A 26,290-nucleotide genomic window follows, 5' to 3' on the forward strand; every position below is an offset into this window, starting at 1 on the left:
GTCCCAGCTACTCGGGAGGCTGAGGCAGGAGGATCGCTTGAGCCCAGGAGTTTGAGGTTGCTGTGAGCTAGGCTGACGCCACGGCACTCACTCTAGCCTAGGCAAGAAAGCGAGACTCTGTCTCAAAAAAAAAAAAAAAAATTAAAAAAAATCACAAAAGGCAGAAAAGAGTTGAAGACAAAAATAGGAACAAAAAGGGGCAACAAATAGAAAACAGTAACACATATGATAGATATTAATCCAATTGTGTCAATAGTTGGTTTAAATGTCCAAATATCAATTAAGAGAGATTCTCAGACTGGATCATAAAACAAGACCTAACTATTTATTGTCTACAAGAAACTCAGTTTAAATATAAAGACGCAGATTAAAAGCAAATGGGTAGAGAAAATATACCATGCTAACACTAATGAAAAGAAAGTGGAAGTAGCTATATTAATTTCAGACAGAGCAGACTTCAGAGCAAGAAGAATCATTAGGAAAAGAGAGGGACACTACATAATGATAAAGAGGTCAATTCTTCAGGAAGATACAACAGGAACTATCATTCATTGCTAGTAGGAATACAAAATTGTACAGCCACTTTGGAAGATAATTTGGTGGTTACTTACAAGACTAAACATACTCTTACTATTCAATCCAGAAGTTGTGCTCCTTGGTATTTATCCGTAGGAGTTGAAAACTTACATCCACACAAAAACTTGTACACAGATGTTTACAGCAGCTTTATTCATAATTGCCAAAACTTGGAGGCAACCAAGACATCCTACAGTATATGAATGGATAATAAACTGTGGTACATCCAGACAAAGAAATATTCTTCAGTGCTAAAAAGAGATGAGCTATCAAGCCATGAAAAGACATGGAAGAAGTTTAAATGCATATCAGTAAGCAAAAGAAGCCAATCTGAAAAGGCTATATACTGTATGATTCCAACTATATAACAGTCTAGAAAAGGCAAAACTATGGAGACAGTAAAAAGATCAGTGGTTGCTTAAGGTTGAGGGGGAGAGAGTGATGAACAGGCAGGGCAAAGAGGATTTTTTAGGGCAGTGATACTAGTTTGTATGATATTATGGTGGTAGACACATGTCAGTATATATTTGTTAAAACCCATATAATGTAAAACACCAAGAGTGAAGCCAAATGCAAACTATGGACGTAAGGTGACGATAATGAGTCAATGTAAGCTCATCAGTTTGTAACAAATGTACCACTCTGGTGGGGGATGTTGGTGGAGGGAAGGCTATACATGTGTGGGGGCAGGGAGTATATGTAAAATCTCTGTACCTCCCATCAATTTTGCCATGAATCTAAAACTGCTCTAAACAAATAACATCTATTTAAAAAATTCAGAGAACAAAAAAATGCTCTTAATAGCAGATGTAAATCTCCAAGCATGGGGAAGGAGAGTGTAAACATTTCCTACATGTACATGACTGAATTACCAAAATGTATGTAAAATCCTTTTCTGTAGAGAATTTTGCAGGACTGGTGTTTTCACCACTGTGGAAAATGCCACTGGGGTAGTAAATAACTATAATTTAAAAAGTAAGATGTCAGAAATGAAAAACTCAATACAAAGTTTGGAAGCTAGAGATGAGAAAAACTTGAAGAAAGTTGACTAGAAAGACAAAGAGAATAAGGTTAAGAATAAAGAAGGATATAAGTATTAGAGGACAAGTTCAAGAGGTCCAACATCTGAATAACAGGTATGCCAGAAAGAATGAATACAGAAAAAGAAGTGGGAGAAAATCATTGATGAAAGAATTTTTTAAAATTTCATAAAATGAAAGTGTCCAGTATAATAGGTAAAAATACTATCCAAAGTGAATTTTCAGGATACTGGGATAAAGAGAAGCTTCAAAGAAAATAAATAGGTTTCACAAAAAAAGATGCAAATTTAAGAAAGGTATACGTGAGAAAACAAAGACATGCAAAACAGCAAATTGGGAATCTAAAGAGAGAGGTGAACAGAATCTAAAGAAACCAAGTCTCCAGGAGAGATTTCTTCTAGTGTATGACATGGATAGAATATATAATTGTGCTTGGATATGAAGAGAGATATATATACTTTGCCAGCAAAGGAGGAGGGAAAAAAAGAGAGAGAGATAGTAAGAAAAGAGTTTAAGATTGAATTAATAACAAGTACACAGAAAAATAGACATATAACAAAGAAATCAACAAGATTGCCTGCCCCTGAAAACAAAATGTTGCGAAACAAATGAAAAGTAATCATAGTATACATGGCTCAACCGAGAATAGTATTTGACTAGTCACAATAATAAAACACCAAATTTTGATCTATTCAAAATTATAACATCATAGAATAGGGGTAGCAAAGTATATGTGAGTGGGTAAGGGGCAAGGAAATTAAGAAGAGTTAAATCCTTATCTTTTAAAGTGGGTAGTCAGTAGAAAAATGCCTAAAGTTAAAAAAGATAGCAATATAAACATGTTATTTAGATACAGAGATAAAGTATCAGTTAAATTGAAAGTGATTAGTTTTGGGGAGAAGTAATTGACAGGGGTCTGTTTTGTTTTGTAATATGTTTTGTAGACCTTTCATTCTTTTAAACTTTGAACGTGTATAACTCTGATAAAAATCAAAATACCTTTTAAAAAGTGTTATATAGTTAAAAAAAGAAAAGTAGATAATAAAGAATACAAGTGTGGGTCATAGAATTCCGTTTAAATAATGAAGACTATGAAGAACTGAAGTTTAGACAAGTAAGTCATGTCAAGGTCACATAAAGTGAATAAAGGGCCAACAAAAGATGGTGAAACAATTATCAGTAAAGACTGTTATAGCCTGACCATAAGACACAGATATATTACAGAGTAAGTTCCCACTTTGAGCTATGAGATTCAGGCTAATGGAGGGACACCAGCCCAGTGACTGCAGGCAATGGTATGCACCATTTAAAAGACATAGTAAGGCATAGACACGAAACACCTGCTGCTATGGGTCTTCTAGGTCTTGTTGAATAGGTACCTAAGTGGTATCTACAATGATGTGGGATAAACTAAGCAAGTATACAGGCTTCTAGGGAGCATGTCATGAAGTTGGGAAATGTACAATCAGTATTTTCACCAAGGTGCTCATCTGTCCTTACTTCCTTATCTATTGAGCTCAGGGACAATCTAACGATACTCTTGGACTAAGCCAACCCAATGACTGGCTGGAGCTAGATAGAGATGACACATTTGGAAAAGTCATGTGATAGAACCCTGAGCTGGACATACATGCTACAGGCAGGCTCTGTAATTTTCTGAAGATTATTTGGAGAGGAAACTATGGCCGGGCCTTCCCTTCAAGCTCTAACATTCTAGGATTTGGGCAGAGACATATTCAACTTCTTCTAAGAGAAAGACTACCTAACTTCCATGGGGATGATTCCAATAGCTTAGACTTTCCAGAAGAAGACAGAGTGTCTCCACAGTAACAGAGCAAGGTTTCACACATGTATCTTAATTTACACATAAAAATGAGTATTGTTCTTTACAGTTACCTCTTTGGTAGGTTGTGTATCTATTCTAAAGGGGTAGTTCTTTTAGTACTGTCATAGACAGTTTATGAAATGGGAACAGATATGCATAATCCAGGTTGATTACCCACCTACTTCAACCACTAGATTTTGCTTTAAATCAACCATTCATTGGCTGGTCTCCAAAATAAAGTTTACTCTCACTGTACCAAGGTTTGCCAACATGAATGATTGTTTAAAAAAGGATCAGAGGAATTTCACACATATTTGAACAGTGACACCATTATTGGAATGCTGGAAGGGTTCTGGAAGGTGGAAGGAATCACTAAGAAGGATGAGAATTATTCTAAACTGGGCAAAAGAGCTCCTGGCGCTGATCCAGCTCCAGTTCCCCAACCCTGAGTTCACAGAACACTTATCAAAGTTTCTTTGTTTCTCTGAAACTATTTCAATGCCAAAGATAAAAAGATTTTAAAAGATTCTACCTAGGTTTACAAACAGAGAGGGGGCTAATTTGGTGTAAGACAAGAAAAAGTGCAGACACTGGGGCCTGGGCTTGTTGTAGGTAGTCCCATCATCTGCTCTCACCTGTGGGGGCCTGCATGGCTGAGCTGGGGATGGTGGCAGCATCCTGGGGTACAGTGCTGGTATCCGGTTCAGGGGTGCTTGTTGTTGGTGAGGTGGGTGGTGGGTTCAGCAAAGTCCGAGGTTTCCTCTGTCAAAATGGATGGGGAAAAGTTTGTTATTCATGACAGGTAACTTGTCTTTTCATTCTTCTATTCTTGGCACTAAATTCACCCATGAAACAAAAATATATTTATGAATGGATTGTGTGTTATATTTGTTTTCCACACACCCACCTGGCCTAAAGCTATACATGTACCTGGAGTAGATGCTTAGTAAACATTTTCTGAATCTATGTACAAGATTCTGGTCTTCTGTAAAGCCAGAGCTTAATGCACTATCTTTTATACTAGATTCAATATTATCATTTGAAGTTAACCGTTAGGCAGACAAAAGCAAAGTGGAAAAAAATATGTTATGGTTTAACTCTACCTTGACATTACTTTTTACTTTGTTCCCCTGTCTTTAAAAATGTAAACGACTCTTTTCCTAATTCTACAAATGACTTTCTTCTGCCTACCTCCCTCTTCAGGAATGACTTACCTGTCATTCCTTCCCTTAAACCTCCCACTCTAGTAAATCTCTATTACTTCTCTAAAAATCCTGCAGTTTGACCTAGTCCACATCTTTACAATAAATAAGCTATCCCTTCTGCCTGAAATGCCCTTTCTTCTTTTATTTATCTTACAAATATCTGTTCATCTAGGAAGCTTTTCTAGTTTTCCTCTTTTCCTCTAATTATTGTTTCTTTTGTGCTACTCTGTATTTTGTATTGTTGCATTTGTCAATGTATTGTCATTGTATGTTTACAAACTGGTGTCCCTATTAGACTGGAGCTCCTTGAAGGTCTGATTCTGAGTTTCATTCTTAGCACGGTACTTGGCATGTAAGTGTTAATCATGTTTTTTATGATGCATACAGTGTAGATAACCAATACTAGGGAAGTGATAAAGATGATTTGAGAGAAATCTAATATCTTCTCTATGCTGTACAGGGAAGTTCTGGGGGAGAAAGATCTCAGAAAATTTTTTCTAGAAAAAGTTTTCTAAAAGCCTTTCTGAATACAAGGAAAACATAACTGTCATTGGGATCCCAAATTCCTTTTTTCTACATGCCTCATGCAGGGTCCACTGCTAGAGCTACATAAACCTGTCTACCTTCTAGGAGTGTATTCTCTACAGAGACAGCACTGGTAACAGCAGGCATACATAAGATGGCCTTGCCTGTGAAAACAATCATGCAAACTCTCATGAAGCATTCATAACACACATTAAACATGGACACTTGCTCATATTTTTTGATATTGCTAAAAGTGAAAGTCCAAAAAAGTAATGAGTCAGGGAAGAAGGGAAATACCAGTTCAACTTCAATAAGGTGGTGGTAGGATTTCAGGGGGTCCCTAAAGGAATAAGCCTGGTGAGTTAGGTGTCTGAATATTGTAGAAGAAAACAGAGAGATAGAAGGCATTATTACTATTTGAGATAGGTGGATTTAACATGCATTATATCTATTCATACATTATTTCATCTCCACTTTATAGGTGAGAAAACTAGGTCTCAGAGCCTCAAAGAAACTTTCCCAAAGTCATCCAGGTGGTAACAAACAGAAATGGGATCTACACTCAAGTCTGTCTGGCTTCTATGCTCTAGCCACAGACTACTTTATTTCAAAAAGGAGTATAATGCTCACTGGTGAAGTGGAAGGCATGTACACCTGTAGGAGTAGGCAAAAGAACAGGAAGGGGAATTAAGGAGTCAAATGCTAGGACATAAAATACAGGATGAGAATGATTTTTTAAAGTGGGTTGGAAAGAAAGAGGACTTTGGTGCTATGTTCAAGACTTCCTGAGGGACCAGAGCAGAGGCAATCACAGGATCATAGTTCTTGGATTTTTTTTTTTTTTAATTTCAGCATATTGTGGGGGTACGGATTTTAAGGTTTCAATAAATGCCCATTCCCTCCCTCCCCCCACAAGTCTGAGTCTCCAGCATGACCATCCCCCAGATGGTGCACATCTCACTCATTATATATGTATATACCTGCCCCCCTCCCCCCTGCCCAATACTCTATTACTGTAGTACCTATGTGTCCACTTAGGTGCTGCTCAGTTAATACCAATTTGCTGGTGAGTATATGTGGTGCTTGTTTTTCCATTCTTGGGAAACTTCACTTAGTAGTATGGGTTCCATCTCTAGCCAGGAAAATATAAGATGTGCTATATCACTGTTATTTCTTAGAGCTGAATAGTACTCTATGGTATACATATACCACATTTTATTAATCCATTCTTGGATTGATGGGCACTTGGGCTGTTTCCACAGCCTTGCAATTATGAATTGTGCTGCTATAAACATTCGAGTGCAGGTGTCTTTTTTGTAGAGTGTCATTGGATCTTTTGGGTAGATGCCCAGCAATGGGATTACTGGATCAAATGGTAGATTCACTTGTATCGCTTTAAGGTATCTCCATATTGTTTTCCACAGAGGTTGAAGTTCTTGGATTTTGAAGGATCTTAAAGACCATTTAATCCAACCATCTAACCAATACTTCCAATTCACTCTCCCTGAAAGCATCCTTTCCACAGAGTCATCCAGTCTGTGATAAAATATCAGTAGTCATAGGAGCTTACTACTTTCATTTTGGGATAGATTTAACTGTTCTTATGTTGAAACAAAGCCCGTCTGCTTGATTTTCTGTTTATTAGTTCTGATTCTATCTTTGGAGCCCCCCAGATAAGTTTTCTCCTTTTTCTGATTGTCCTCAAGATGTCTTCACATCATCTAAAGCATGGCTCTCTGCCCTTGTTATCCTTAGGGCTTACAGCCTCTCCTCTACAACATAAGAATGAGAGGGGAGGGTAATGGAGACAAAAACAAATCAGGACCCAGTGAGAGCTTAGTGGTAATAGTGCAAAAGCAGCACTATGTGTTACACAGGGAGCTCAGGAGGTGACATTCAGAACTCAAAGCCCAAAATAAGAGACAACTGAGATTAGTAACATCATCACTAAAATCATCCATTCATCCATCCATCCATCCACTCACCCATCTTGCATATTCTGAACATTTCCCAAGAGATTGAGATATAAGGCACTGCAGGAGAAAAAGAGAAGAAAAGGCTCCTTGAGGAGCTTATATTCTACATGGACTGAAGTCAGCAGGAGCTAATAAACAAACAAAACAAACAGACCAACCAACCAACCAACCAACTCTAGGGAATAATTTATGAGATTGGAGTGGAAAGTCCTGGGAGAACTGGGTATGATTTTCCACACTGGAATTCAGGTATTTTTGTTCAGGAAGGAGATTCAGAGAAATTTCTCTGACAGTGAGTGAGGAGGTAATGCTGAAGCAGGCCCTTTAGAAGCTGCAGAGAAGCCTTCTTTCCCTATCAATGCTTTCCCTAGGGAAGAGGCCTGTGAAAAACTAGCCAGGACTAAAAGGTAGTACTTTCAGTAAGCAGTGCTCAGTGAAGCTGACTTAGCAGTCTTTCCCAACACGAGAGGTGAGTGTTTATGTCCCTCAGGAAATGTGAAAGATTTTCACATTTCACACAGTAGGGCAGCAGTCATCTTGGAACTAGAAGATTTGGGGATTACTGCAGCCTTTGCCAATTACTAGCTATGTGACCTTAGGATCACATCACTGCAGCCTTTGCCAATTACTAGCTATGTGACCTTAGGGAAATCATTTCACATCTCTAAGTCTCAATTTATTAAACTATAAAATAATGTTAACATTACTTATCTCCTAGGGTTTTGTGAAGATCATATAGGATATATGTATGTGTGTGTGTGTATATATATATATATATATATATATATATATATATACACATATATGTAAAATGGCATCCAATACAGAGCCTGACATTTAGTAGGCCTTAAATTTATTTCTTAAGAAGGGGTAGAGGTAGTAAAAAAAATACATTTATGGAGTTAATCTATTCTTTGTGTTCACATGCTAGCATCCACTCTGGGAAAGTTAAAAAAGAACAGGGTCTTCCTACATTAGACCAGAATCCATCTGCATTAGACTAGATTCCGGTCTATGTAGACTTCCATCTACATTGGACCAGAATCTGCTTGAATGCAAGTACCTTTCAAAGTTAAGATTTGTTTTCCATTCCCACTATCCTATCTCTCATACTACCTACTCCTAGGTATGTAGCTAGGTAGGAATGACAATCTAGGAGAGTCCTCTTAAAAGCATACATAAGATGGAGAGGGCCAGATAGGCCCCTTTCCAAGATGGATGGATATGAATGAATTACCCCTTTGTAGCCCCTTATCCCTTTCTGGGAAACCCATATTTTTACCTACCTTACTGCCAGGTTTGGGACCCCTCTTCTTTGGGAATTTCAAAGGTTCAGGTGACTTGGATGGGGCAGAGATGGGATGGGGAATTAGGGTCTTGGGTGTCCGGCCCCGCTTCTTTGCTGGTTTACGTCCCCTCTGCCCTGGTTGATGCTCCAAGACAGATTTGGTGCTGCTGTGGATGCTGGGCTTCTCAGTGTTCACATCAGACGCAGGATAGGGATTCTTTGGAATCACAACTGCAAGAAAAAGACTCATTCTATCACCCTCTCCTTCCCTGCATTCTCATCCCAGCCAAAAAGTAAAAAAGGACTTGCTACTTCTGCTTAGTTTTGTTCAAAGAAGCTAGTTTCCTGGCATCTGACCTATATGTTTAGAAATTCTCACAAGAAAACTGAATTTACATTGACTGGAATTGGAAGTTTTAAATTATTTCTGGCAGATGCAGAAAAAATATTGAATTTTCTCCCCAAGCCATCTTAGAGAAGTATTGTGACCAAGTCAAAGTTGAAGCATATAAACAGAACCATAGGCTCAGAGTTGGAATGGCTCTTAGAAACTCTCAACCTAACTTCAAAACTCCAATGTGCAAGCCTACAATTCAGCAGATATCTCATGGAGAAAACTGGCCACATGAATGGGACTCCTCAGGTTTCCTGTACATCCCAGTAGCCTCTCTGATTTCTCTTGCTCCCTGTAGTGCTCCTCTACACAGGCCAAAATTGGCAAATGCCCTCAGGAAATAAAAGTGTCAGCTACCTTAGAAGCCACCTCCCCCACCCCCAGTCTAGCTCAATCCATGATTAGGCTGAGGTGATCAGGCCCTTATCCTATTAGCTTATCAGAGGAAACAAAAATTTCTTTATGATGGAAAATATCAGCTGAAGCCTCAACAGTTCTTTTATATAAAATATCCAACACACAATAAAAAATCATTAGATATAAAAAGAGGCAAAACAGTGTGATCAGTAATCTAGAGAAAATATAGGCAATAGAAGTAGACCCATATATGATCCAAATAATGAAACACATAGATTAAAAAACATAATTAATATGTTAAAGAAAATGGGGGATAAGATGAACAAAATTTAAGAAAAGATAAATAATACCCACAAAAAGTTAGAATCCATATAAAAAATTAAATGGACATCATAAAACTAAAAAAAAAAATATTAGGGAGTTAAAAACTCATTGAATGGGTTTAAGGACAGACAAGACCCAGCAGCAGGGATTAATGAACTTGATGAAAAGTCAATAAAAAACATTCAAAGTAAAATATAGTGAGAAAACATGGAAAAACAGATTAGAACATTAGAGGCAAGTGGACATAATCAATAGATCTAAAATATGAATGGCTGCAATCCCAGAGGGAGAAGACAAAGAATGAGGAAAAAACAATATTTGAAAAGACAATGGATGAGATGTTCCTAAGACTAATAAAAGATATCCAAGGAACTCCCAATCCATAAGCAGCAAAAATATAAAGAAAGCTATACCAAGATATATCACTGTCAAAATACTGAAAATAAAAGATAGATAAAATATAAATGAAAGACAGAGAGGAAGACAAAGATAAATTTTTAAAAGCAATCTGAGAAAAAAGAAGCATTACTTTTAAAAGAGGAACCATAAGATTGATGACTTCAGGCTTTTTGTATTAATAGTTATTAAGAAAACTACAAAAGGCTGAAGCAGTAGTATGGCATCTTTAAAGGACTAAAAGAAATAAACTGGCAATGTGAAAATACCCCTCAGAAATGATGGTAAAATAATGACATTTTCAGACAATCAAAGCTAAGGTCTGGCCAGGTATGGTGTCTCATGCCTATAATACTACCACTTTGGGAGGCTGAGGCAGGAAGATTGCTTCAGGCCAGGAGTTTGAGACCAGCCTAAGCAATATAGCCAGACCCCCTCTCTATAAAAAAATAGAAAAATTAGCTGGATGTAGTGGTGCATGCCTGTAGTCCCAGCTACTTGGGAGGCTGAGGTAGGAAGATCTTTTGAGCCCAGGAGTTTGAGGATGCAATGAGCTATGATGATGCCACTACACTGTAGGCCAGGCAAGAGAGTAAGATTTTAGCTCAAAAAAACAAACAAACAAGCAAACAAACACAAACAAAAACCAACCTAAGGTTTGTCATCAGCAGACCTAACTACAAGAAATAAAGTTCTTCAGGCCAAAGGAATTCCAGCGAAATATGTGCAAGACAAACATTTAGTGAAATAAGTGCAAGACATCTACATAGAATTACAGGAAGGAATGAAGAGAGTAAATATGAATAAGAAGGGGTAAATATGTGAGCAGATATGACAGAATATTAATTATTTAAAACAACAATAAAATGGCTTATAGGTTTTACAATATATGTATTAATAAACTATGTGACAGCAATAGCACAGAGGATGGAGAGTTCGATTTTAATATATGGTTTCTTATAAGATAGCTACTAGATATCAAAATATGTAGATGTTAATTAGGCAATTGTATACATGAGTCTGGAATTCAAGGGAAACACTGGGGCTGAAGATATACATTTGAGAATTATTAGTATATAACTGTTATGTAAAGCCATGAGACAAGGTAAGATCTCATAAGGTATGAGAACATAGTCAAGAAAAGAGAAAAAAGATTGTTCCTGAGTCACCCCTAGCATTCAGAAGTTGGAGAATAGAGGAGGATCCAGCAAAAGAGATTAAAGAGTGGCCCGTAAATCCAGAAGAAAATGAGAAGAGTGATGTCCCAGAAGCCAAGTTAAAAAAGGATTTTAAGAAAGCATGAAAGGCAGCATCTCAACATTACCCCAAATGGGACATACTGACATCATGTGTCTCCTGATGTGATATACCGAGGATACCATATTACCTATGCAGTATCTCTGCCAAAAATCAGTATCCTGAATCAGACAAACCAAAATTGAGAAATATTCAACAAAACAACTGACCTGGTACTCATTAAAAATGTCAGTATCATGGAAAATAAAAAGACAGAGGAACTAGTTCAGATTCAGAAGACTGAAGTGGGACAACTAATATAATATATGATTTTGTATTAAAGCCTGAATTGAAAAAAAAATCTTTGAAAAGGATATTAGAAAAATTTGCAAATTTAAATACTGACTGTTAGGTAATATTTGATGTCCAGTGTGGCCTATTGAGTCTGAATGTTTATTTGAGTCCAGACAAACTCCCTGGGGGGAGGCAATGCATGCATTATCTAATAAATCTGAAGATATATATATCCTATGATTCAGTAAGTCCAATCTTAGGTATAAACTCCAGAGAAATTCTTGCACATGTATACCAGAATACGTGTAAAAGAATGCTCATAGAAATGTTGTTTGTAATAAAGGAAACTTGAAATGACCTAAATGTCCACTATTAATAAAATGAATTTTAAGAATTTCATATAGTTAGCAGTTCTCAGAGTATGGTCTAAGGAGACGCAGGGGTCCTCAAAATCCTTCCGAGGGTCTATAAGGGCAAAACTATATTCGTAATGATACTAAAACATTATTTGTCTTTTCCACATTCATTCTCTTAGTGGAGTTTTCCAGAGGCTACATGTGATGTCATCACTCTGACAAATAATGGAATGTATGTTTGTATATTCTTTTCTTATTTGAAATATATTTATTCATTACAATTTTTTTTTTTACAAAAAAGTTTTCTGTATACTTTTTGGTATATAAACATGCACATGTTTAAGGTACACAATTTGATGAGTTTGGACATACACATAAACCTATGACACCACAATCAAGGTGATAAACATATCCATCACCTCTAAAAGATTCCTTGTTTCCCATTGTGAGATTTTTTTGTGTGTGGTAAGAACATTTAACATGGGATCTACCCTCTTGGTAAAATTTTTTTCTTTAGCCTAGCTCACAGCAACCTCAAACTCCTGGGCTCAAGCAATCCTTCTGCCTCAGCCTCCCAAGTAGCTGGGACTATAGGCATGCACCACCATGCCCAGCTAATTTTTTAAATATGTATTTTTAGTTGTCCAGCTAATTTCTATTTTTTTAGTAGAGATGAGGTCTCTCTCTTGCTCAGGGTGGTTTCCAACTCCTGAGCTCAAAGGATCTGCCCGCCTTGGCCTCTCAGAGTGCTAGGATTATAGGCATGAACCACCACGCCCAGCCTGACAAAATTTTAAGTACACAATATCTTACTGTTATCTATAGGCACTACGTTGCACAGCAAATCCCTAGAACTTACTCATCTTGAACTGAAACTTTATATCTATTAGACAACAGCTCCTCATTTCCCTCTCCACCCAGCCCCTGGCAACCACCATTTTATACTCTGGTTTCATGAGTTTGACTATTTTAGATACCTCATATAAATGTAATCGTTGTATGTGTTATTCTGTGATTGGCTTTTTCCACTTAGCATAATGTCTTCCAGGTTCATCCATGTTGTCACAAATGGTACGATTTCCTCTGTTTTTTTTTTTTTTTTTTTTTTTGTGACTGTGTCTTGCTCTGTGGCCCCGGCTAGAGTGCAGTGGCATCACAGCTCACTGCAACCTCAAATTCCTGGGCTCAAGTGATCCTCCTGCCTCAGCCTCCTGAGTAGCTGGGACTATAGGTGTGCACCACCATGCCTAATTTTTCTCTATTTTTTGTAGAGATGGGGGTCTCACTCTTGCTCAGGCTGGTCTTAAACTCTTGACCTCAGTGATCCTCCTGCCTCAGACTCTCAGAGTGCTAGGATTACAGGCGTAAGCCACTGTGCCTGGCCTTTCCTTCTTTTTTGAGGCTGAAAAATATTTCTTTGTATGTACATATCACATTATCTTAATCTATTCATCCGTCAGTGGACATTTGGGTTATTCCTATGGAATGTGTGCTTGTATATTCCTGTTTCAAAAAGTTCTAAGTTGCCGGGCGCGGTGGCTCACGCCTGTAATCCTAGCACTCTGGGAGGCCGAGGTGGGCGGATTGCTTGAGGTTGGGAGTTCGAAACCAGCCTGAGCGAGACCCCGTCTCTACTAAAAATAGAAAGAAATTAATTGACCAACTAAAAGTATATATACAAAAAATTAGCCAGGCATGGTGGTGCATGCTTGTAGTCCCAGCTACTCGGGAGGCTGAGGCAGGAGGATCACTTGAGCCCAGGAGTTTGAGGTTGCTGTGAGCTAGGCTGATGCCACAGCACTCACTCTAGCCTGGGCAACAAAAGTGAGACTCTGTCTCAAAAAAAATAAAATAAAATAAAATAAAATAAAAATAAATAAAAAGTTCTAAGTTTTAATTTCTAGTATGATGATATGGAGAGATTTAACCCACATAGACACAAGCTCTTTGAGGTCTTTAAAGATGTTAAAGTTTCCTGAAATCAAAAGGTTTGAGAACCATTGATGTACTATTATAATAACTTCCTCAACCTTTTTCCAATACACTAACCTAGAAAAATTCCCAACTCACATTAAATTCAACTCTCTACCTATTCCACACCTAAGCCTAAGCCACTGAATAATCTCACTTTAAATTGATTATCAATTAAATCACAAAGGCTGTCCTATATTTCGCTAGTAATAGATCATGGATCTAAGCTGGGTACATTGGTATTAATAACTGATTCACTTTGGAATTCCTGCTATCACACAACACGGTGTTGAGTTCTTAGATAGTACACAGGTACATGTTTACAGAATAAAAAATGAAACTGACATAAGGGCAGAAAAAAACAGGCTTTACTTGGCTCTTGTAACAGTCAGAAAATAGTTTTTCTTCTTCTCTTGTTCCTTAAGGCTAAACATAAAAGTTCATGATGCCAACTGGCAAAGAAGTTGCCCTCTCTGGCCTGAAATACCTGGACAGAAGAAACCAACAAATTATATTGAACAGTTCTAAAAAATCAGGTTATGCAGGTCATGTGTGAGTCGCTAGCACTGAGATTAGGCCTCATGCTAATTTAAAAACTTCTTAATAAATGGATTTTCTTAAGCAATCCTAAGGGACTGTGGGATTTGGAAGTTCTTTCTATTAGGAAGCTCTGCCCTGCCCTATTCTAACTTAATTATCCTAGTTGAAAAAAAATTGGGGTGATGTCAGGGGACCAGGGATCTAATTCTAGTTCTGTCTCTTATGATGTGACCTTGACTTTGTCATTAAAACACAATCTTTTCTTATTTTTCGAAATGTAAATAATTAAATAATTTAATGACTGTCCTACTTCAGAGAAAGATGAAGGATAAGAATATCATCTAACACATTTTGATACTACTCTCGTTGACAGAATTAGACCCTTAATCAACAATGATACTTTGACAAAATTCTTGTACATCTGTGGTTTCATTTGGATTTCAGGACAATCTTAAGGAGGCTGACCTTTATCATCTTCTTTGACAAATGAGGAAAGCGAGACTTGGAGAAATGAAAGTGGCAGAACCAGGCATGATTCTAGTCTTTGGAGTCTTTGCTGCACACACTCTGTCATACAGCCTAGGAGGAGGGAAGAAATCTCTGGACTGGCAGGAGCCCAGGAAGTGGCAATTTGTGTGTTAATTAATTTGACTACATCAACTTAAGATTAAGTAAATGCGAAGTATTGAGGTTTGCTAAGTGTCTAAGATGAAAAAAACCCAATGTAATTCTTGCCCTAGAGGAGTACACTCTTGAGAAGGTTAGGGGTAGATCTTTGCACAATCAATCATAAACTGGGGTTGGGAAGGTACAAGATAAGCCTGGAACACCTTGGTCAGAAAGTAATGAGATGCTCAAAGAATGACGGGGCCACGTCTAAAGGACATAGGAGCCAACTTCAAGAAGCTTTTACTGCCCAAATGTGGGACAATCTGAGCATGAAAATAGTAATAGTATCAACTTATAACTCACGGAATATAAGAATCCATGAGTCTACACTTGTGTAACTGTAAATAAGGAAGAAGGAAAAACTCTTGCTTACAATACAATTCTACTAATGAATGTGTAAGAAATGAAATTAATTAAGAAATAATTTAGCAACAATTGATTCAGGCGAGACTCATCAATAGACGCTGAAGCTACTAGATGAAAGTTTGATGGGGAATAGGACATTTATAGTCTCTAAGTATTTCTCTACAAGATAATTAATTACAAAGAAAAAATAGTAACTCTATAGTGAAGAAACTTAACAGACACAGCCTGAACTAAATAAAGTTAATCTGTAGTAATGGGACAAATAGATATCATATAACTCCAAATATGATGCATTGAGAAGAACACCTTAACTCATATAAATAAAATCTAATCATGAGGTAATATCAGAAGAACCCAGGTTGAGAGCCAATCTATAAAGTAACTGGACAACTATTTATAAAAATTTATTGAAGTCATGAAAGATAAGGAAGAGGACAGAAAAACTGTTTCAAGATTAAAGGAGACTAAAGAGACATGACAATTGGCCAGGTGGCTCACACCTGTAATCCTAGCACTTTGGAAGGTTGAGGCAGGAGGATAGCTTGAGGCAGAAGTTCAAGACCAGCCTGAGCAAGAGCAGGATCCTGTCTCCACAAAAAACAGAAAAATTAGCTGGGCGTGGTGGTATGCACTTGTAGTCCCAGCTACTTGAGAGGCTGAGGCAGGTGGATAGTTCCAGCCAAGGAGTTTGAGGTTGTAGTGAGCTATGATGATGCCCCTGTACTCTAGCCTGGGAAAAAAACCAAACCAAAACAACAAAAAAAGAGACATGACAATTAAGTACAATTCGTGATGCAGAATTTTCTTTTTGTAAAAGACATTATTGGGTCAAGTGGAAAAATATGAATAAGGGTCATAGATTTAGCCACCGATACTGTATCAATATTAATTTTCTGGTTTTATTAATAACTGTATGAGGTCTATAAATTAGCTCTTAATACTATATCAATATCAATTTTCTGATTTTGAAAATACTACTATGCCTATATAGGAGAATGGCCTTGTTTTTAGAAAATACATACTAAAGTCTTTAATAGTAAATGGATATTATGTGTACAGGTTATTGTCAAATGGTTCAGAAAAAAATATTATATATTGAGAGAGACTAATAATGCAAATGTGGTAAAATTTTTATTTGGTGAATCTTGGTGAAAGGTATAGGGGAATGCTTTATCATACTGTTGTAACTTTTCTGTAAAGCTGCCATTATGTCAAAATAAAAAGTTTTTAAAAAGATTCAGTGGGTACAGTGCCAAAATGTGTACATACAGAAAGTTATAAGGACACAGAAGAGGAAATGACTAATTCTGCAAGGGAATGGGAAAGGACAAGGGAGTCAGGCCAGTGAGACTTGTCAGGCAAGATTTCAGTGTAAGTGACATTTTAACTAATCTTTCAAGAATGAATAAATTTTGCATTAGGAAAAGGGCAAGGGTAGAGGGTAAGGGTACTCTAAACAGAGGAGATCCTGCAGAGAGAGAGGCATTGCAATTGTAGAAAGTGTGGTTATAAGAGAACATGTGTGTAGTGTTGTGTGGCTTAAGTCTATAAGAAGGAGAAGCAACTGAGGTTAGAAAGAGATGTGATAGCTATCTTGAGAAGAGTCCACATGACATTTAAGGAATCTTCTAGCTCTGATACACAAAGTCTCTGCCAGGATACACAAGGTGGGTACTATGCCCCTACATATGGAAAAGATAATGATGATGTTCATTGTAAAGTAGTGGTCCCCAAACTTTTTGGCACCAGGGACCATTTTAATGGAAGAAAATTTTTCCAGGGATGGGGAAGCTAGGGGAATGGTTTTGGGATGATTCAAGCATTTTTAATAGAATGCAATATTTATTGTGCACTTTATTTCTATTATTATTACATTGTAATATATAATGAAATAATTATATAACTCACCATAACATAACTCATCTTTACATTCTGCTGTAAAGTCAGAGGCACACTTAAAGCAAGACAGAAGCACATAAAGATTGTAGAACTGTTTTCCCAATCTTGACATATTTCTGTTGATTTGTACATTTATGTATGTATCTAATTCTTATTCCCTTGGCCACAATAGTGACCAATAATGCCACTAAAAGGTAGACCTAAACTGATAAGACCAAGAATGGAGGGAGGAGATAGCATGCAAATGGAGCCCCCAATGATGGAGTTAATTTTGCTTAAAAGGAACTAACATTTATTGAGCCCTTACTATGAAAGTAGTGTCATACTATGTGCAATGGCATTATGAACGTTGCCACTAAAATTTACTAGGGTGCAGTAGAAGCAGTATGTAGTATTAGCAGTTACAACAATAGCCTTTTAAGTTGTGCCTAAGCAGCATATATTATTTCTGCTTAACAGACAAGGAAACTAAAACTTGAGTAACTTGGCCAAGGTCACATAAGTAAAGAGGCAGGTCTGGGATTTGAATCTAGAAGGTCTTACTCCAAAGTCTTTGATCTTTCTACCATACCATACAGCTTTCCTCTTGCCAACTTGGGATTAATTCATTTACTCATTTGTTCACTCATTCATCCAACAAACACTGTGTATTAAGAATATACTATGTGGCGGATCCTAGTGCATAAACTAGAGTTTAATATTAATTTTCAGTGGTGTACAAAGATTCTGCTGAGCTGAGACTGATTGGCATGACAAGAAGGAATCAGGCATGTGAAGATCTAGGGCAGAGTGTTCCAGGCAGAGGAATCAGCAGATGCAAAGGCCTTAAGGGAATAATGAGCTTGACTTGTTTAAGAAACAAAAAGAAGCAACAGACTATAGCTGGGTAAATAAAGGAAATAATGGTAGAAAATGAAGTCAGAAAAATAGATGTGGTCAGATTATATAAGGCCTTCTTGGTTATGATAAGGACATGATCTAACTTACTTTTTCAGAAGATCACCCTGGATACCTTGTGAATGAAAAATGGATAACATGAAGGCCAGAATGGAAGCAGAGACATCAGTTAGGAGGCTGACTATAGAAGTCCATGCAAGAGATGATGGTAGCTGAGATTAAAGTGATCGCTGTGAGGGTATAAAGAAGTGGATAAACACAAGGTACATTTTGTAAGCAAAGCTGACAGCACTGCTAACCTAGATGGAGCAGGGGAAGGGAAAGAGCAATTCAGGATCAATTTTAGGTTTTTGGTCATTTACTGAGACAGGGAAGACTAAAAGAAATACAGGTTTGGGTTGGGAGAAGGCAGGTTAGGAATGAGGAATATGTTTTGGCTATATTATGTTCTAAACAACTCTTAGATATCCAGAGATGACAAGTAGGTAGTCAAATAAACAAGTCTGGAGTTCCACAGAGAAGTCAAGGATGGAGATACAATTCTGGTAGTCATTAGCATACAGACAGAATATAAAGACATGAAATCACTTAGAGAGAGAGTGTGTGTGTACGACAGAATAGGAGAGGGCCTAGGACTGATCCCTGGATCACTCCAACAATTTGAGGCTGAGAAGTGGAGAACGCCAGCCAGAGGAGACAGAGAGGCATTGTTAGTGGGATAGGAATTGAAAACCAAGAGAGTATAATGCCCCAGAGGTCAAGAGGAGGTAGTGTTTCGTGAAGGAGAGAGTGATTAATTGTGCTGAAAGCTACAGGCTGAGCAAGATGAGGGCAGAGAAGGCTCTGTCAACAGGAAGGTCAATATGTTCTTGTTAAGAGCAGCTTCACTGGAATGGTAGGGGCTGAAGAACAACTGGAGAAAACTGAGAATAGAATTGAATGGAACACAGACATAGAAATAATTATTATAAGTCAGTTTTTAAAAATTTCAGCATATTATAGGGGTACATATGTTAGGGTTATGTATGTTGCCTTACCCCCCCATCCCTGAGTCAGAGCTTCAAGTATGTCCATCCCCCAGATGGTGTGCATCCCACTCATTATGTATGTATATACCCATCTCCCCCTCCCCCCTCCCATCTGCCTGACACCGATAAGTGTCATTCCTATATGTACATTTAGGTGTTGATCAGTGAAACCAATTTGATGGTGAGTACAAGTGGTGCTTATTTTTCCATTCTTGGGATATTTCACTTAGTAGAATGAGTTCCAGCTCTATCCAGTATTTTTAAAGAAGTTTTACTGTATGTAGTGGGTAAAATGACTATTTAAAGATGTCCACACCCTAATCTCTAGAACCTGTGAATATGTTACATGGCAAAAGAGATTTTGCTGATGCAATTAAGATTAAAACCCTAAAATAGGAAGATTATCACAGATTGTCCAAGGGGCCCAATCTAATCACATGAATCCTTATATGTAGAGAACATTTTCCAGTTCGAGGCAGGAGAGATGAGGCAGAAAGGAAGATCAGAGAGATCTGAAGTATGAGAAGAACTTGACCCACCATTGCTGACTTTAAAGATAAAGAAGGCCATAAGCCAAGGAATTTGAGCAGCTCTAGAAGCTGAGTATGACCTCTGGCCAACAGTCAGAAGAAAATAGAGACCTCACTCCTACAACTGCATGGAATGAAATACTCCCAACAATTTTAGCTCAGGTTAAAACCCTTGTAGTCATCCTTGACTCCTCTCTTTTTCTCATATTCCATGTCTTATCAGCAGTGCATTAGCTACAACTTCAAAATCCATCTAGAATCAGACCATCTGATGGTCCTCCCCTTCTACTTCCTTGGTCTAAGCCATCATCATCTCTAATATGGGTTACTTCAATAACTCAACGTTTTAAGTGGTTTGTCCCTGCCCCTCTTGTCTAACTAATTTCAACACAGCTAACAGAGTGAGCCTTTTAAAACAAGCCTCAGATCTTGTCATTACTCTGCTCAAAACCTCTAATGCCTTCCTATTTCACCCAGGGTGTATAAGCCAAGGTCCTTTCATTGACCTACCAAGCCCAACATGATCTCATTCCTCATTACTTCTCTGACCTAGTTAATACTTTCTACCACTCTCCCTTAATTATTCTACTCTAACAATACTGTCCTTTTTGCTGTATACATTAAACTAGTGATTCTCAAACTCTTTGGTCTCAAGATATCTTTACACTATTAAAATTTACTAAGGTCCATAAAAAGTTTTCGTTTGTGTGGGTTTACCTATCAATATTTATTACATTAGAAACTAAAATAGAAATTTAATGTTAATTTTAAATTAACAAAAACATGTTAACATCTTTTATGGAAATTACATTTTCCAAAACAAATAAAATTAGTGAAAAGAATGGAATTGATTCACATTTTTGCAAATCTCTTTGAAGTCTGACCCCTAGTAGAAGATAGCTAGGTTCTCATATCTGCTTCTGCATTCAATCTGTTGCCATATAGCATTCTGGTTGAAGTATATGACAAAAATCCAGACTTATGAGATATGTGGCTAGAAAAGGGAGGAGTATTTAAATAACCTTTTCAAGTGATTATGGATATTTTCCTTTGATATTAAATCAAAACTCAATAAGTGATGTTAATAGTTTCTTAAATGTTAGATAAAATATGGAATCTCAAACCATACTAGTGAACTTTTCATATTCTGTTAATACTAAAGTCCACTGATCTATCTTATCCTTTGAATAACTATTTTTTTATCCATACATGATTTTGTAACATCATGCATTGGACATTGGAAAATACTGTTTCACTGAATTATGCAGATTTTTCCAAATGTTGACATATTTCACTATTCAATATAAAAAATTCACATTACTTGATATCACCACAGTCTCATCAGAAAAGTCATTAAAGTACAGGGAAGCTGTCAAGATCATGGTGGCAGACATAGTTTCACAAAATTTTAATTTTCATTTCAAAGCTCAAATTTTATAATTAGCAACAAAGGCTATTAGTTGTGAACTTGAAGTGACAGGTTCACTTAGTTAATTTTTGAGAAAATGTCTGCCAAATACTCAAGTCTGAATAACCACAGTTTGTCTAATAGTCATTCTTTTAAGTAAAAATAAAGTTTCACAAAAAAGTGGCTAGTTCACCTGACAGCTCAATTGTACAAGTGCTTTTTCTTGAGGCACAGTACGTCAACATGTAGTAGAATTGCTCTAGTCATACTTCTCATTTCATCACATAGAATGTTAAAAAGGTATATAGTACTAAAAGGTTGGGATTTAATAAAGTTAATAAATTTTACTGCTTCATCAAGGACACTCTTAAATAAGCTTGGCTTGTTTTTTGTTTTGGTCCCTCTGCAATGTGGCAGTGAAAGATACCATTACTATTACTATAGTTGGCGCTATTTCCTTGATTCGTTGTCAAGGTGCCAGCAGATTTATTCACCATCGCTTTTGTACCATCAATGCAAGTATCAACCCAGCAAAAATGCAGACAGAGTTAATAATATTATGAAAATGGTTTTGACCTCAAAGAGCCTGTAAAGGTTGTTGGGGATCCCAAGGATCCAAGGAGCAGAATTTAAGAACTGCTGCACTAAGCAACCTATTGCTTTCATGCACTTAAACTTTTAACTTTCCAAACCTCTGGCACTCTCTATTCCCCTTTTCCTCCTTACCCTGCTTTGTTTTTACCCAGAGAAATGATCATTACCTGTTTGCTTGTTTATTTTATGTCTCTCCCACCTAGAACATAACTTCCTAAGGACAATGCCATTATCTCTACCTCCTAGAATTGTACTTTATACATGGTAGGTGCTCAATAAATATTAGTTGAGTGCATGAATATAATCCATAATCTAGCATTTGATTTTAGGATTCTGCTTTGCTTTGACTGTTTTTTCGGTCATTTATATCTTACTTCCCTGGCAAACTACACAGTCTCAGAACAGAGGATAACCTACATTCCATGTAGTCCCCAAAGCTTCAAGCACAGGCCTCAGATATACTATGTGCATTCTTTACCTTAGGGAATACTGGCAGTCTCATAGTCACAATTCTGGGTAAAGCCTGTTCCCAGATGACAGCACACACATGGAATGGTAGAAAATTGGCAAAAAAATTGACCTAGTTTTATCTGGTTTACAACAGTTTCTTTTTTTTTAATTTTCTTTTCTTTTTTATTAAGAGATGGGGGTCTCACTCTGTCGCCTAGGTTGGAGTGCAGTGGTGCGATCACAGCTCACTATAATCTCAAACTCCTGGGCTCAAACAGTCTTCCTACCTCAGCCTTCTGAGTAGCTGTAACTACAGGTGTGTACCACATGCTCGGTTAATTTTTAAATTTTTTGTAGAGACAGATTCTTGCTACATTGCTCAGGCTGGTCTCAAACTTCTAGCATAGAGTGATCCTCCCACCTTGGCCTCTCAAAGTACTGGGATTACAGGCCTGAGCCACTGTGCCTGGCCTCACTAATTTCTACTATAGTTAGGACTGCTGTAATTGGCATATAACAATACTGGACTCTTAGCTCCCTGGTTCTGTTTCCTATACAAAAACATGCTGGGAGCAGGGAAAAAATGCCATTCTTATGCTATTTTCTGGTTGGTTTTAAGGAAATGGTTCTTGGTTGAACATGCAAAGATAAAGTTTTAAAATGAACAGCTCTGGCTCTGTGTAGCCAAGATTCTTAAAAATATTCTATTTCTTTCACATAGTCTTGTATTTCTGAGAACCTAATTCAAGGATATGTTTCCTCAGCACTGAAAAAATGCTTAAAATATGTTTATAATACCATTATTAAAAAATAAAATGTGGACTGTCAAACTAGGGGAATAATTGAGCAAACAAATGTGTATCTGTTTAACCAACTATTACATAATTATTAAAAATTATGCTTATAAAGATGGTATAATAATACAGAATAAGATGGATGATATAATGTTAAGCAAAAACCAATGTAACTATATATAGTAAAACATACAGTGTGATTAAACTGTATTTTTAAAAAATGTAAAGAATAAAAATCAGAATAAAACACACAAAATATTAACAATAGCAAAAGGAGGGGAAGAAGATAGGAAGTTCAGGTTAATGGACCAGATCTAATAATAAGAGCAATTATATGAACAGATACTAGCCTCTTATGCCTTATTCCAATTACTAACTGGGTGATTTACCCAACATAGAGCATCAGGATATTTAGAGTTGGGAGAAACTTTACATATCATCTAGTTTAACCTTTTTTTTTTTTTTCTTAATAGATGGACAGATTAGAGATTATAGAGGAAAAATAATTGCTTAAGATATTCCAGGAAATTAATGGCAAAGCTGGAGCTGGAACCATAGACATTTGAACATGATGTGTGATTCTGAGGAAGTTATTTCATTTCTTTTCATTGCAGCTTTTTCATTTGTGAAATAGATGATAGTACTTACCTATGTGTTATTGTCAAGGTTATATGAAATAACATACAATGGGACCAATACAGCACTGGCCACATAGTGTTCAATAAACATTAGCCTTGTTCTCTTCTGACTCGTGAACTTTCTGCTTCTACATTGCTACATGGGAGGTGGAAGAGCAGAATAGATTGGAGAGGAAAAGAGAGAAGCATCCAGGGGCACCTATGGCAGATGATGCTCATGACCCTGATGGTTCTGGGATCCTGAATCTCTGCACTGGTAGAAGATACAGCCAATGGCAATCCTGTCCTATGGGTAAGTGGGCTAACATGAGACTGCAGAGTGCAGAATCCAGTATCTTTCTTTCCTTTCCCGCTTTCCCTATAATTTTGCTCATACTTCTCATACTAATAATTAGTATGAAGCAATCTTAATGCTTTCCACTTTACAGAGGTAACTGGGGCAGTAACTGAGACCAGTTGCTATAGGGATTACACACATTAGCAGCAATTTTTAGCTTTTCAATCAAGTTCAATGAAACATCATTTCCAGTTTTTTTTTTTTTTTTTGAGACAGAGTCTCACTTTGTTGCCCAGGCTAGAGTGAGTGCCATGGCGTCAGCCTAGCTCACAGCAACCTCAAACTCCTGGGCTCAAGCGATCCTCCTGCCTCAGCCTCCCGAGTAGCTGGGACTACAGGCACGCGCCACCATGCCCGGCTAACTTTTTCTATATATGTTAGTTGGCCAATTAATTTCTTTCTATTTATAGTAGAGACGAGGTCTCGCTCTTGCTCAGGCTGGTTTCGAACTCCTGACCTCGAGCGATCCGCCCGCCTCGGCCTCCCAGAGAGCTAGGATTACAGGCGTGAGCCACCGCGCCTGGCCATTTCCAGTTTTTAATCACTCTAGGAACCTTCAATTCTGTTCCAACTTTGGCAATGTGCACTATATCTAAGTATACAAAAGGTCAAGTATACCTTACCTAAAATAATAAATGAACATATAGTAATTATGTTAGTGTCCCTGAAATAAAAGGTTTATCTAGAAAGCACGCTAGCCTGTCAGAGGCTGGTTTAGAGTATTTTGCCTTTAATGTTATGAGAAATTGTATCTTTTACCACAAATTCATCTGGACAATCGGTTGTCTTTATTTGCCAATTCTGTAGACTGATTTCAGATTTAACTTCCTGGTTTCTATACACGCTCATGGTTAGATGTGGAATATTCTGCTGATAACATGGTCTACCTCCAACTCAGTAGTTACCTTATTTGCTTAGCTTAGCATCAAGTCCATGGTTTCTCCAGCATTGGATTTTAGCCTGCTTTCAGTTCTGGGATTCTCTAGCACTGAAAGCTTAGAGGAATGTGGCTCAAAAAAAGAACATGCCTTTTCCAGAGAAATTGTCTCCAGAATGTCTCAAATTCATTTTTTTCACTCCAAGCCCACTGCCACTACCTTAATACAGACCCTCATCATATCTTGCCTTAATCACTGAAATGGCAAACTAAGTCTTCCTGCCTTTATATTCCTTCCCATAATTACCTCTATCCCTTACCTAACAGGTCAGAAGGATCTGTCTAAAATACAAATGTAATCACCACTCCTTTGGTTAAAACCCTTCAATGGTCTCTTCTTACTTTCTGGGTAAATTCAGAATAAGCCCTGCAAATTCTGTCACCTCATCTGATTTCAGTTTCCTGACATACACCCTATGTTTCCAGTTTTTGGAACCATTCTTTTTCTCAGCTTGTGCCTTACATATTTTAGTCTCCCAGGAATTGCCTTTCCATCTGGTTACCAACTTTAGGCAACCTTCACCAAATGACACATATTCTAAGCAGTCCTCTTCATTCTCCCTTTTTTTGTGTCTATTCAGTTTATGTGGTATTATTTTGAATTTTATCTATTTATATATTTCTGGGTAACTCTTAAATATTTCATTCTATTTTGACTACTATTTTACAAGTGCATGCTTTTGTAATAAAGCTAAACTTTTTAATACTATTCATGAAAGACTCACCTTATTTATTATCATACAAATAACATACATCATCTGATAGCTAATTCAAATAAAACCCAAGGAAGTGAATTACTTTTACTGGGCTTCAGTTTCCTTATTTATAAAATAATAGCATTAAATTAGAAAATGACTCAGATTTTTTGAGTGACTTCGTAATGTGCCAGCTGTTGTTCTAATATATAAACTTATTTAACTCCTTATAATAGCCTTATGAGTAGGTATTATTATTGTTCCCCAACTTACAGGTAAAGAAACTAAGGCAAAAGGAAGTTAAATAAATTGTTATGGGAGGGTAACTTGATAGTAAATCTCTAAAAATGTTCTTCTATTTTGAAAATTAGCTTTTTTTCCTCCACAAGATGGCAAAGAAGGAAACTCCTGCCCCTCCCAAAGCCAAAACCAAAGCAAAGGCTTTAAAGGCCAAGAAGTCAGTGCTGAAAGGCATCCACAGCCACACACACACACAAAAGATCTGCACAGCACTCACCTTCTGGTGGCACAAGACACTGTGGCTCTGGAGGCAGCCCAAATATGCATGGAGGAGCACCTTCGGGAGAAACAAACTTGACCACTGTGCAATCAAGATCCCCCTGACCACTGAATCTGCTGTGAGGAAGACAGAAGACACCACCACACTTGTGTTCACTGTGGATGTCAAAGCCAACAAGCATCAGATCAAACAGGCTACGAAGAAGCTCTATGACATTGATGTGGC

At 37.3% G+C, this 26,290-nt stretch overlaps 1 protein-coding gene across 4 annotated transcripts in view; it reads right to left on the minus strand.

Moving 5' to 3' along the window:
* SCMH1 (Scm polycomb group protein homolog 1) overlaps positions 1–26,290 on the minus strand; it is a 174,382-nt gene that overhangs the window by 21,437 nt on the left and 126,655 nt on the right. For all 4 annotated transcript variants that reach the window (XM_012735822.3, XM_075997103.1, XM_075997104.1 and 1 more), the window contains 2 exons: positions 8,434–8,666; positions 4,077–4,203 (listed from right to left, as the gene is read on the minus strand). In XM_012735822.3, coding sequence (XP_012591276.2) covers positions 4,077–4,203; positions 8,434–8,666 — 360 coding nt within the window. The remainder of the gene's footprint in view (positions 1–4,076; positions 4,204–8,433; positions 8,667–26,290) is intronic.

This window comes from Microcebus murinus, chromosome 2 (assembly GCF_040939455.1).
Source record: "Microcebus murinus isolate Inina chromosome 2, M.murinus_Inina_mat1.0, whole genome shotgun sequence".
Classification (NCBI taxonomy): Eukaryota; Metazoa; Chordata; class Mammalia; order Primates; family Cheirogaleidae; genus Microcebus; species Microcebus murinus.